Source organism: Muntiacus reevesi, chromosome 7, assembly GCF_963930625.1.
Source record: "Muntiacus reevesi chromosome 7, mMunRee1.1, whole genome shotgun sequence".
In the NCBI taxonomy this organism is placed as follows: Eukaryota; Metazoa; Chordata; class Mammalia; order Artiodactyla; family Cervidae; genus Muntiacus; species Muntiacus reevesi.
Window position 1 is genome coordinate 5864129 of NC_089255.1, and position 14152 is coordinate 5878280.

Consider the following 14152-nt stretch of genomic DNA (forward strand, 5'->3'; position numbering starts at 1 on the left):
AAATTTTACATTTTCTCTGTGAACTATGGCAAATGCTATATATAGGTCCATGTTAAAATCTGATGAACAATATAAAAGCAAATTGACCTCAGCATCGTGTGCAAGGGTGTTAGTCACCAAGGCCAAAGGCAGAATCTCATTCCCCCTGTGTCATGATGAATGTTCCTGGAATTTACACTGTGAGGCTCATGGCGGGTGCTGGGTGCCGCTATGGTGTTCAAGAAAGTGGAAAACCGTTGGCCAAAACTAGAAATTATCACCTGATTAATACAGGCATTACTGACGGCACCCAGACATAACATAAAAACTGCTTCGTCTTTTACATGCAAATAAAAGAGAGGATTTACTTTCATTCTGAGTTTTATTTAACATTTCATCCAGTTGAAATGAAATAATACATGGGCGCCAACACTGACCAGACACTTGCTAATACTGAAAAAAAAGCTGCCAGTCAGTTCATACTTATAATTCATTATGTTACCCAAAATATTAATAACTATCTACCTTTACAAGCTTATTGCACTTCATGTGAACTTTTCTCCAGAAAAGGTATTCCTAAGAGATCAGCAAACTGCCAATCTTGGTTCATTTTGTTCCTTTTGATAAACCATGATTCAACTCTACAGTTCATATTTCTCTATAAAGCATCAAAAATCAGAAGCTTCAACAGATAATGTTTAAAAAGACACATCTTGAGGCTCATTATCCCTTTTGTCATGAGGCTCTGGTCATCTCATTCTGGTATGCATTAAACTTCTGGTTAGTCAATCTTCCAACCAGTCACTCATTTTTCAATGAAGGTTAAGACTAGCATGGAGCTGCCAATTATCCAGGGCTAAGAATTCTGAGGTTGGCTGGGGGCGGGAGGCCGGGGGGCGGGGGGGTTTCAAGGTCTTGAAAGTGAAAGTGAAGTCGCTCAGTCGTGTCTGATTCTTTGCGACCCCGTGGACTGTAGCCCGCCAGGCTCCTCCGTCCATGGGATTTTCCAGGCAAGAACACTGGAGTGGGTTGCCATTTCCTTCTCCAGGGGTCTTCCTGACCCAGGTATCAAACCCAAGTCTCCTGCACTGCAGACAGACTCTCTGCCATCTGAGCCACTGGGGAAGCCCTTCAAGTTGCCTTAGTTTCTTGTTAAAAGTGCCCTTTAAGCACCTCGTGGAGCTCTGCCTCAAATTTCTAGCTTTTACCAATTTTTAAAGAGAAGCAAAAATGGCAACAAAAGACATCCAAGGTCAGAAAGTCACGGGGAAGCGCTTTTGCTTCAAATGGCTTAGGACATAAAATGTACATGAGAAAGCTCTGGCCATGCAGAGGAGGGCTCAGAGGAGCCTGCAGCTTCAGGTCCACGCACCGCTTCAGAGAAAAGAGAAGCACAGACTCGGGCACACACACCATTCCTTCTTTATGAGGAGATTCGGTCTGCTCACATCGGCAGGAAAATCTGCCCAAACTAGTTTCTACGTGTTTTTCCACTTACAGGTCTCTGAATTACACATCGTATTGAGTGGTCTACACTTACTGAAATAATCACCTCACATATACAACCAGGACAGGTGATGTAAACAGTGGTCCATGGGCTGGTTATTTTCAAATGGGGTGGAATGTAATATACAACATTCAAGTAAAATCCATTGAGTCACTAATTCACATACACATTATTTCTGTATCTTTCTGAAAGCCAAAGAAACCTTATAGGATGACAAGAAAAGAGATGTAGGCAGATGAGACTGTTCTTTTGATTCTAAAAAAAAAAAAAATAAAGCCAGATTCAACCCAGTCATATAGTGCTGGTTTGAATATACTCTCCAAATTTGACAGTTGTGCATTTCAGTTACTTAATTAGTTGATTTAAATGACTGACTATAAAGTCAAGAAGTGCAAGGTAAGATTAATACTTTCATAAGAATATAAAACATAATAAATTTAAAATTCAATCAAAGAAAGCCACCAGCAATAGGAAAGCTTACAGTTGTTGACAGCGGCCTCCATGCATCACAACTGTCTATTATTTTGATTTTCAGGAGGTATATGAGGGAGCTTTTATCCTACAAATCCAAAACATTCATCTTCTACTCAGGTTGCCTCTTGCCCAACTTGGGCAGAAAAGCAAACTGTCCTTAATATTTACGAGTCTTTTTTTTTTTTTTACAGTTTAGCCTCAGGGTTTTTGTGTTTTCTCAACTCACTAGTCAGCTCTCCTTGATTTGAAACAAGAGTGGGATAAAAACTCAGTATTTTAAACAGATTTCCTTCCCACCGACTGACAATCAATATGCTGAACATCTAACTCTATGCCTAGTGGTGCTCTGGGAAACTCTGGGTGTGAGTCGGGACACTGGCTTTGAAAGAACAGTGACTATAAAAGCTACAGGAAGGGGGTCTGTGAATCACACCATGATTCAAATGTAAAGGGTGGGGGCTGGCAGGTGAGGCACCCAGACCCCCAGGGGCTGGGTCCTAAGTAGCAGCTGGACTCTAAAGGCTTCTATGGGTCTTTAACAGGTTTCTGTCCCCGAGAGAACCCGGCCGCCCCGGCTACTCCTCTCCAACTTGGCTGCACCAGGCTCGTGGCTGGCAGGCTCCTCTGAAGACGCTTCTTAGCCTGCTTTATAACCCCTTGTTAAAGTACACACGCCGTAGTTCAGGGTGGGTCTCTCGGATCTTGGCTTGCAGCTCGGCCTCCAAGCTTGTCACAGACATGGAACTGGGAGAAGGGAGAAAACGACAGGGTCATCCCTGGGACGGAGGTGGAAATTCGAACCTGAGGAGAGGAAAGTGAGGACCCCCGTCCACCCCCATGACTGGTGCAAGAGCCCTGTTTGAAAAATGCTTCGCGTCCCAGAAAACTATCACTAAATCAGAAAGAAAGCCACCATCAGATCCCTTTTTAATCTCTCATCTTACTAAAAGCCTTTAAACCCACTTATCGCTGGCAAGGCGGTATGGTAATGACACTCTCAGACCCTGATGTATCGGAAAATAATCTGTGGTCAGGACACTTCCCAAGAAAAACAACATAAATGTTCGCCATTCACGAGAAAAAGATACATGCATTCAGTGGAATGTTTAGCACTAAAAATTCACTTGTATTACTGTGCTTCTGTCCACCGTATAGTGATATATATTCTGAAACTTTTAGAAAATATGAAAAAATATGAGAAAAAACATCTCTTGTAGTCACACTACTGAGAAGGACTCCTGTGAGTCTTTGCTTTGTGCATGTAAAAAACGTACCCGAATGTTTTATATGTGCATATGTATTACAGCTTATTTTTCATTAAGAATGCACACTTAATATATAAGAGGATGAAGAAAAACTGGCCAGCAAGACTGTTGACTGTCTGTTATGGAAAGCTCACTTGCCCCTTTCCTATTTGCCCATTTCGGTTCCCCTCTAATCTTAAAATAAACTAATTATAGGAATGAGATCACCAGGCAGTTTAGCCTGACTTCTGACTTACGCTTTCCTGAATAACCTGTTCTTTTCCTAGATAGATAGAAAGAAGAATGAAGAAGTAAGCAGTTAAAAAAATGACGAGCTCTCTATCCCCAACACCCACCCTCCACTCTGCCCCTTGCTGAGCAATCTGCAGGCAGATCGTTTGGGCAAGACAACATCTGAAGACAGAGTCGGTGGTTCACTGAGGTTCTTTCCCCTTCTTTCTTTTCCTTTAAAAACTGTCATGATTGACAGAGAAGGAGAAATATGGTATGACATCCCTTATATGTGGAATCTAAAAAGAAACGATACAAATGAACTTGCTTAAAAAACGGGAGCAGACTCATAGACTTAGAGAACAAACCTATGGTTGCTGGGGGAAGGATGGGGAGAAGGGATAGTTAGGGAGTTTGGGATGGACACGTACACTCTGCTATATTTTAAATGGCTAACCAACAAGGTCTTACTGTATAGCACAGGGAACTCTGCTCAAAGTTACGTGGTAGCCTGGATGGGAGGGCAGTTTGGGAGAGAATGGATACATGTATGTGTATGGCTGAGTCCCTTTGCTCTTCACCTGAAACTGTCACAACTTTGTTAACTGGCTACACTCCAATACAAAAATTAAAAGTTTTTTCTTTTTTTATTTAAATAAAAGGTATTACGTGGAAAAAAAAAAAAAACAACTGTCACAACTGAGCAAAATCTTTGCAGTTGGTCTCTGGACATGAGTCCACCTTCTCCCTGATTAAAGCATCTTTCCTTTCTACTGACACTTGTGTCTTGAATTACTGGCTTCCGAGCTGCAAGCAGCTGACCTTGGGTTTGGTAACACTAGTAATTAGTTTCTAAAGAATTGTTCTTTACTTGAGTGGGCTTTCCTGGTGGCTCAATCAGTAAAGAATCCATCTGCAATGGAGATTTCTGGGTTAGGAAGATCCCCTGGAGAAGGAAATGGCAACCCACTCCAGTATTCTTGCCTGGAAAATCCCATGGATGGAGGAGCCTGGCAGGCTACGGTCCATGGGGTAGTAAGATTCAGACAGGACTTAGTGACTAAACCACCACCACCATAGTTGAGATGTGGTAAACTAAGATGTAAAATGATAGGATATATATTTATAGACATAATGCAAAAAAAGAAAAATTATGAATATAGAAAAAAGCACAGTGGCTGTTTTTTTCTTCTATATAGGGAGACCTTGGGTAATTTTAACATAATGTTGCTAATGGCAATGATAATGGCTATGACTTAGTGCTCAATTTTTGGGTCAGGCATTATGCGTTTTTAACCCTTATAAAACCTTGGAAAGTCAGTATGATATTAATTTTATAGATAAGGAAACTAGAGGTGCAGCTGAGATTTTAAGTCAGATCCTTCTCGACCCAAATGTCACGCTCCTAAGTCACTGAGTCAAGTGCTGAACACGGATATTCCAGCGCCTACACTAAGGAAACAAACCTTTCTTACCTGAAGCCCCGAGATTCTGGGGTTTGCACAATTAAACAGTGCTCCTCTTCAGGAAATTCATCTGTATCGGGCTTCACAACAGGTTCTGAACCTCCTGACCTCTCCAAGAGGGGCTTAACCATGGGTATCAAGTTGATAAAGGTTCCCTCTCCTTGAAATGTTAAGTCCCCAGCTAACAGCAGTGGGGGTCAAAGACAGAAGTGAAAGGCCAGATAAAAGACGGATGCCTCTCTCAGATAGGGGGACCTGATGAAATCAGTTCTAGAAGAGACTACTGCATCCCAAAGCTACTGGAAAGCCTAGGGCGGTAAAGGCCATCTGTGTGGGGCCTGTCGGCCCATGAAGGACATGATAGAGGCAGGACTGGTAACAGAAATCACAGCAAACCAGCAGAATGCTGCCCCTCTGCACCTTGACGTTAGACGAGAAAAAGGCTGAAGCCTCAGATTTATGTGATGCTGATTTAATGCCAGTTAATCCAGTTTTTACATCAAAGGCAGGATTCAAGGGCAACTTGTGATAAAAGACATATGCACAATAAGGTTTTTAAGGCAAAAAGAAAAAAAAAAGAAACTCAAATAGGAAGAAGGAAAGCCAAAATACCAACCGCCAAAGTTAAGTGCATACAGTTGCTCTCCCTGGGGGTAGAACTTAAATTCTAATATTTCTGCCTTAGCCAATGGACTGGACATCAGTGAATCATATTTAAATTTTTATAAGAGCAAATTTGCCCCAGAGTTAACCTGGGTCTGACACAAGAATAAAGCATTTTCAAATGTAATCATAGCAGGTAGCAAAGAGCTGGGCAAAGAGAGTTTTGATATTAAATAGATGTGCATTTAATTTCTGCCTCTATCTCTTCCTTTGAGAGACTCGGCTTCATTATCTTTTTGAGACTCAACTTTCCTCCTAGTGAAATGAACCTGTGTCTTCAACTAGTGTTTAGGGTTAAAACATATGATCGTTCTGAAGAGCAACAAATACATACCTTTTCTGAGGGAACAGAGCGCAGCACAGAGGTGTGGCAAATACCAAGCTTAAAAAGAACGGAAAAGACACAACGGAGTGTTTTAGAAATGGCCTAGTTTTCAGATCTTTTCTATTCTACTTTGATAACAATCCCCTTTCTTTCTTTTGAGTATTACACTGCCAACGCAAAAATATGTCCTGTTTGTGTAATTTTACTACTAAGGTCTGCCAAAGTAATTAAAAAAAAAAATTAAAGTGATAAAAGGAGTTTTAAAAAAGAATCACACAAATAGCCCCAAATGTTGCAGGTTTCTCTAAAGACAGTTTCCTTCTCGCTAATGACTGGTCTCAGTTTTCAAAATGCATGTCCCATATTAGTCCTCACTTTCAAAAGCTGTATATTAATCTTAAAAAGAAAAAAAAAAAGAATGACATTGAAGTAATTCTACTCACCAAAAGCCAACTATTCCAACTTGAACAGGTGCGCTCATCCATGGGAACCTCTGGGTAGAGAAATAAACAATTCTGAATACTTTTTATACAGGCTCTCAGAGACAGTTTTTCCTGCCGGTTAATTGGAAGGAGCGTGGCCACATTACAGATCCAGCTGGGATGCGATTAGCAAGGTGTGGGGGTACCACTGCAACGGCACGTTAGTCCTGACTTCCCGCAGCTCTTGGTGATCTGGCCATGATGCACATGCAAGGGGCAGGTGGCTTCTCATATTCCTCCCTTGCGCTTAGAATCAGAGAGATGCCTGCTTGTAAATGGAAGCTGGAGAAACTGTTCTCGCTTAGCTATAATTTGTCTCCTGGCTGGTGAGGAGTGTGGCTCCAAATCCGGAAGACTAACAAACCTGTATTCAGATCTCTGCCCTTCCAGTTCACCCCCACTGTGGGGAAGGGGAGGCAGAGTCCACCCAGCCCAAGCTCTGGTTCCTTCTCTGTAGAATGAAGATCCCAACAGCTTCCTAAAAGCCTGTGAGCGAAGATACACCAGATAACATTTATCAAGCACCTAGCGCTGTGCCTGGAATGTTCAGAAACCCAAAAGGCATTGCTGCCCTGCCCCCAACCCCGCACCCCTCCTTTCTCGGTCTTAGTTGCTGTCAGTAAGGTTAAAATAACTGCTGGCGTAACAAATTCTTGGCTGCCACTTTTTCACTAATGGAAATGAGTGAGTTGGTTGGTCTTTCGGAGAGCAAGTGCTATTAGATTTTTAGTTTTCAAAAGGGAATTTTACAAAAGCATAATATGCAATATAAGGAGCAACGAGATATGTAGATTATATAAGTAAGGCCACTGAAAGAGCTGCCACCAAGTTGCCAACTAGTTGTAATGAAATCAGCCAGAGTTAACACGAGTGGTTAATTAAAAGATCAGGATCCCCAGGGGGCTTGTGTGGAGGCGTACCCTGGTCTCCGAGAAGGCTCCTCTGGTGAAAAGGTACATCCCGTGGGTTAGGGGAGAGAAAGGGAGAGATGTCAGCAAGCAGAGACAGGCCCACAGAGCTCGCGCAGACGGGCCACACCCCTCAAGAGATGGCAGGAGAAGGAAACACTGCATCTGGGGCAGCTGGCTCCAACTGATGCTGAAGGATTTTCATAATGAGGTGGTAAGTCGTCTTCCTAGCATTCCTCCTTTCATCAGTCTGGGAGCACAGACTTGGAGATGGGAGGGCAAGCTAAGAACTGAATAAGATCTTGCTGGAAGACAGGCCCACGAGAGCCCACAAGAGCAGCCTCTGCTTCTCAAGTGGACTTTTGAAGAGCTGTGTGTGATCTCAACAACAGGCGTGCACGGACCAAAGGCTGGCGGGGACTCATATACAGGGTTTGGTTGGAAGGGTTCTCAGTCACCACAAGGATGCTGGATAATTCTGCTCTCTCCCACGAAGCTCAACCTGGATGTCATTCCCACTCCCAACTCCTTTCCAGCACCCCCTCCCACCTCACTCACCCCGACTTCAAACAGAACTTGGTCCAAGATTTTAAAAGTGAGCTGAGGATGTTTGGTTTTCCCCTAAATAATCACAGAACTTGAGGGAGGGGCATAGCACGGAATTGTGGAAACAGGATATTTTAAATGAATTAAAGACAGTAATCACAAGTTTAAAAAGATACATATTCAATGAAGTAAAAGCTCAAAAACTTAGTATGAGTAAATTCTTTCTCTTTCCAATGATCTTTACTCTTTACTTCATACTGTATGTGAAATACAGTAAAGGGCACATACTGACCATGCAGAAATTTTGACATGTATTCAGCTGTGAGGCCATTGCCACAATCAAGATAATTAAATATTAGTAGCTATCATCCTTGTTTCTTGTGCCCTTGGCCATTCCACCATCTTTCCTAAACCCTATACCCATTCCCTGGCCACCTCTGATCTACTTTCTGTCATTACATACTAGTTTATGATTCCTAGGATTTTATATACAGTATCTACTCTTTTGTATAATTATTTTGAGATGCACTCATGCTGTTGTATATATGCATGGCTCAGGGCTTTTTATTGCTGGGTTAGGTATTCCATTGTGTGAATGGAATTTGATAATCATTTTCCTGTTTATGAACATTTGGACTGTTTCCAGTTTTGGGCTATTGCAAATAAAGCTGCTTTGAATACTTGTCCTTTATGGACATCCATTTTCATTTCTTCTAGGTAAATACTTAGGAGTGAAATGGCTGGACTGCATGGTAAACATATGTTTAACTTAAGAAACTACCAAACTATTCTCCAGAGATTCTTCAGAGTCCCTTGGATTGTAAGGAGATCAAACCAGTCAATCTTATCAGAAATCAACCTTGAATATTCACTGGACTGATGCTGAAGTTCCAATAATTTGGCCACCTGATGCAAACTCACCGGAAAAGACCCTGATGCTGTGAAAGACTGAGGGCAGGAGGAGAAGAGGGTGGCAGAGGATGAGATGGTTGGATGGCATCCCTGACTCAATGGACATGAGTTTGAGTAAACTCCAGAAGACAGTGAAGGACAGGGAAGCTTGGTGTGCTGCAATCCCCGGAGTTGCAAAGGGTTGGACACGACTTAGAGAATGAACAAGAACAACAAAGTGGTCGTATCTTTTACATTCCCACCGGTAGGGAATAAGAGTTTCAGGTCCTCTACCTACATCCTTGCCAACACTTATTATGGTCAGTCTTTTTAATTTTAGCCATTCCAATAGGTGTTTAGAGGTAGCTAATGTGGTTTTTAACCTGAATTTCCCCAGTGACTAAAGATACTGAGCATTTTTACATGTGATATTACTTGATATCTATGTATATTTGGTGAAATATCTGTTCAAACCTTCTGCCCTTTAAAAAAATAGAGCTATTTTCCTGAATAAGTGTATCTTTTGGATACAAGTCCTTTATCAGACACATACTTTGCATAAATTTTCTCCAGTCTGTTCCCTGTCTTTTCATTCTCTTTATAGCATTCAAAAAACAGAATTTTAACCTTTTGATGAAGCCCAATTTGTCCATTTTTTTCTTTTATGGACTGTGCTTTTGGTGTTAAGTCTAAGAAATCTTTGCTTAACTCCAGATCTCAAAGATGTTCTATTTTCTTCTAGAAGTGTGACAACTGTAGACGTTTACACTTAGATTCCATGAACCACTGGGAGCTGATATACATATGTATGTACGCCATCAATTCCCTACACACAGCCCACAGCCCAGGCAACCTGACCAGACACAGGCCTCCCTCCCAACTCTGCAGTGCCTGTCATCTGCAGGGGTCTCCGCTCACCTGCTGCAGCTGGGGGAGAAACTCCCCTATGCCCCCCTCCAAGCCCCACACTCTTGTTCACCACGTATGGGAATCATGTATCCCATGCCCTCCCCACCACCACACCGGATGGTCCTCAGAGCAGGGCCCAAGCCTTATTCCTATGATAATGGCACCCAGCACATTGCTTGGCGTGCAACAGGCATTCACCCAAGGCCCGCTGCATCAAATGAATGGACAAATAAATGCTCCAGTCACCCTCCATTAGCAGACAACCCTGAAAACCTACGGAGTAGACAGAGCCGTCCACCTTTACTAAAGAAAATATAAATGAACAAGAACTTCAGGAATGAGGAGTTCTTATCCCACCCAATTCATATCAACTTTGTTCTCAATGAAAAGTGCCAGCAAGGTAAAGAGACCAGAGGAGCTATTCTTCAAGAAAACTGCTGGGTAAAGCACCAGCTTTTAAGCAGTGAACTTTTGGTTTACTGCAAAGATTTCGGTGAGTCACCTGCCCACAGCTGATGCTTTTTGCTAGCACTCCGTTTGGAAAAAGACAGGGCGTGGGGGGAGGATGAGTCACGCCGAATGCTCCCCAAGCTCACCATGTAAAAAAGCCAAGAACATTCAATTCCTCTCATGTTTGCAGAGGAGTTTGGTCACATCCAAGGTGAAAGCCCCGAGAAGTACCTCCTTGCAGAGAGGCACATCTGGCTGCTGGAGCTGAGGGAGCAGAGGGCCGCCCGACCCACGCAGACGCGGCTGCCCACGTGGGCATGATGCACAGCTGGAGAAACGATCTCGGGGCCTTTGTAAAAGGGGCTCAGAAAAGCCTCCCTTTCCGTATAGCGTGTGAAAGCGCTCTGCAGACGGAAATGTATGGACACAAATATAAGCTGCTTCCACGTCTGCTTTCACAACGTCCACACTATCAGTGAAGTCCTACAGTCCTCGCTATGTGGGCAAAAATGCAGTATTCTGAAGCAAAAACAACCTTGAATGTGGGAGTGGGATGTATGTCTGAGGAGCTCAACATTTAGCCATAGGTTTTCCAAAGCATCATCCTCCACAGAGGTCTAAACCAGTTGAGCAGCAGCCAGACCCTGACAGCTAGTGAGGCCCTTGGACGGATCCATCATCTGCTCTGACTTCCTGCCCCCACCGCCCCATGGCTTCTGATGCCAGAAGCCTCCTCCGGCCCAGTGTGAGGCCTGCAGGGGGGAAGTGGGGCAGGCAGAGGGGAAGCAAGGAGGCCCACCTCCAAATTATTGTTGAAGGGCACAGCACCAAGCAAGCCGAAAACCACAACCCACAGAGGAAGGACAAGGGAGACAAACACAACAGTTACTCATTTTCCCTGTGAAAAACCCTAGCGCCACGTGGGAATAGGGCTAACTGCTTGCATCATTTGCTGGCTGCTTCATGGAAGAACATGCCAGGCTGTATCTGTAGCAATTTCTGTCTGTCCCAGCAGGAAAACGATGCAACATGCCCAACTCTGCCTCCTGGCCAGTGTCTGTTACCGAGATACTAGAGTAACGGCTGCAACTTTGCAACAACACTGAGGCCCCCGGAGTTCAAGGGCATGACAGTCAGGAGAAAGGACCAAGTTCACGTCACTGTTTTCTCTGGTGCCCTAACTTCAGCATGAATGTAGGTCTGCATGCAGACTCTCTCACAGAATTTCTGGAATCCCAAGCCCACATGAGTACCCATGTGTGCTCAATACCCACAGCCAGGAGTGAGACGCCAGGGAGTAATGTCCCAGCAGCAGTGGCAAATGGCCAGATTTGGAGCCTCACTGCAGAGTCGGGCTGCTGACATCCCTCTGCTAATTGGGTGCTGGGTGGTGTTGGAGAGGCAGAAAAAGGACTGGGAAAGCTTTGATGGACACTGCCAGTGAAGGTGGTCTCCCCACTGCATTCACAGTTGCTGATTCACGACAATCATACACTATTGGTGGAATGACCCACACTGAGTATTCCTCTCCTGCAAAAGTTTACTTTTATGCCAGACAAACAGGATGAGATGACTGTCACCAAGCCTTGTATCTACTCGGAAATCTGATCTTGCTTTAAAAGTCTGATTTTGCTTAAAGTTTGCAGGAGGGAGAGGTTGGATTTATTAAATATGTTCTTTAATTCTCTGTTGCCCCTGAAGCTGGCCTGCCAATACCTTTTAAGAAATTAATAATCAGGAAAATAGAAATGTTGCCTGGGTCAACATATGCCCTTGCAGAAGGACTATAATCCTAACGTCTTATCAGATCAAGAGCTAGCAGTGAAGAACACAGTGTATCAATTGCGTATCTGTAAAGTTAAGGAGCCACTGGATGTTCTACTTCCGACTAGCATCCTGGAGGATAATGCTGATGGCCCCTCTCTAAGTTCATTTGATGGGTTTTCTCCTTCAAAGCCTAAATCACTTCCCATAAGGAAAGCAGGGATAGCTAGAGAAAGGAGCGTCAAATTTTTTTTTTTTTATATTATCTGAAAATCACTGAGACATCAAAGTTGGTAAGTTTTAGATATTTACATTATTTAGTGCTTTTCAGATCTAGTCACCGTTCTAGTACATGTACTAATTCCTTGGCAGCTTTAAAGAGTTCATCTGTTTACATAATATGGCAGCTTCAAGATCTAGTCCCTGTTCCAGCACACACAACAATCCCTGAGCAGCTTTAAAGAATTCATCGTTTCTAAATTCTGCAGAGGAAAGAGACTTCAGCAAAGCCTTTTCATGAATCTTCAAGTAAGAGCTTATCAAAGTAGGTAAGATGTCAAAGGAGGTCACCTTCACATTTTGGTCTTCACTAATAGCTTTACTGGTTAAGTCAGTGAAACTGTCTTACATTTTTGTTTAATCTTACAATTAAGACTGTAGAAGTCCACCAGGAGATGGATGGAGACTCAGAAGGCAGGTGAGAAAGCTGTCTCCTGGGGGCGGTCCAGGGATCTGTGGGTCGCCCGGAATGCTCCGAGCAGAACAGCTGGATCACTACAGAGACAGTGCGACACCCCATCACACCATTCACACCGCAGCGTGAGACTGCTAGAGGAAGAAGCTCCGAAGCTCCCGGGAGAGAATGAGAGGGCCCTCTTTCTTGTTCTAACATGGGCTTCGTACATCTGACATGCCAGTCAAATGAGGCACTCAATACTATTGTTTTTTCAAAGCATACTTTCTTGGCTTATTGTCTGAGAATGTGATTGTACTGAAAGTATTTGGTGTTGGCCTTAATTTTCCCTTCTGGAGCCCATAGGGTGAATACAGGTCAATTGACTTGTCGGACATTTAGAATTTTCCTAATCACAGAAATCATCCGGAAAGCGTCAGGTCTATGAACCATGTCCTTCTTTCAAAGTCTGGTAGTTCTCTCGATGTGACGGTTCTGTCGCTAAAACCCAAAGCAGTTCACCCTGAGAGAGCTGCAGTGTTTACAACACACCTGCTCCCCCAGCCAGGAACTAGATCGTTCCTCCTCCTCCGGTAGGAGGAATGGTGTCAGATTCCAAGCACAGCAGGAGCCAGAGGAGTTACCCCATCCCCTCTTTCCTACCCGTTACAAGAAACTAGAAAACTGAGGTGAAGCATAAATACAGCTGCGTCTGAGTCATGGAGACCTCAAGAATGCAGATAATGCACTGCGGTTTCTCAGTTACAGTTTCATCCTGGAATATTTTCAGACCCTGAGGGGAGGCGGCTGGCAGATTAAGGGATTATTATAGATGATTACCACAGGAAAATACATCTAGGCACTAATTCAGTATTCTGTGAAGCTACTACTCCCAATTATCCTTTCTTTTCAGATAGTATGTTCAGGGACTTACAAACAAATCATTCCAAATTCATACCCCCTCTTCATGATTACTCAGCGAGGGACCTGACTGATAACTAAGATAAGCGTGTCCTTGGGCTATGGCCACGCAAGAGTGGCAGCATTCAACAGATGAAAGATTTATGAGAGCTTTTTCAAATATTTATTAGAAATAAAATATTCCATCAAGTGTCCAATTGTCACTGGCCTTCAAATTCTTTACTCACTATCCACGTGGGAAACAAGTCTGTATAGTTTGAGGTCTGCAGACAAATTGTAAGGATTGAGACAAGGATAAACAGAACTGGGGCTTACCTTGAGAAAGGCTTTCTTTTCCAGAGTGTTCATGATAAATGGAGGGATGGCTGGAAGTAAAGACAGACCCACTTAAATCTTGGTTAATGTCTACTTTCAGCTCACGTTTTTTTTCCCCTCAAGAATTTCACGAAAGGCTTTTATTACTTGCAGACTAGTTTCACACTGGCAGAGTAAAAGCAACTGCAATATTCTTTAAAATATCTTAGCATTAAAAAAAACTCCCACTGTTTCCATTTGTTAAAGTTTCGAAAAATAACACAACACTCTATGCCAGCTAGAAAATTTTGATCTTGAAGAGAACTTTAACATTAAATATGCAACAATGCAAACATCAACAACTTTCCCCTCCTGTACCAATGATACAAATGCAGGCTTCCCCGGATGTCCATCCCTGTGGAGTA

The 14152-nt window shown here is 43.3% G+C and overlaps 1 protein-coding gene across 2 annotated transcripts in view; it reads right to left on the reverse strand.

The window, feature by feature from the left end:
- Nucleotides 1-342: 342 nt before the first annotated feature.
- The window catches only part of SFXN1 (sideroflexin 1), a 51262-nt gene continuing 37452 nt past the window's right edge, over nucleotides 343-14152 (reverse strand). For both annotated transcript variants that reach the window (XM_065940770.1, XM_065940771.1), the window contains exons 8-11: nucleotides 13749-13798; nucleotides 6333-6382; nucleotides 5899-5946; nucleotides 343-2704 (exon numbers count right to left, since the gene is read on the reverse strand). In XM_065940770.1, the coding sequence (XP_065796842.1) occupies nucleotides 2608-2704; nucleotides 5899-5946; nucleotides 6333-6382; nucleotides 13749-13798 (245 nt within the window). In that variant the 3' untranslated portion in view covers nucleotides 343-2607. The remainder of the gene's footprint in view (nucleotides 2705-5898; nucleotides 5947-6332; nucleotides 6383-13748; nucleotides 13799-14152) is intronic.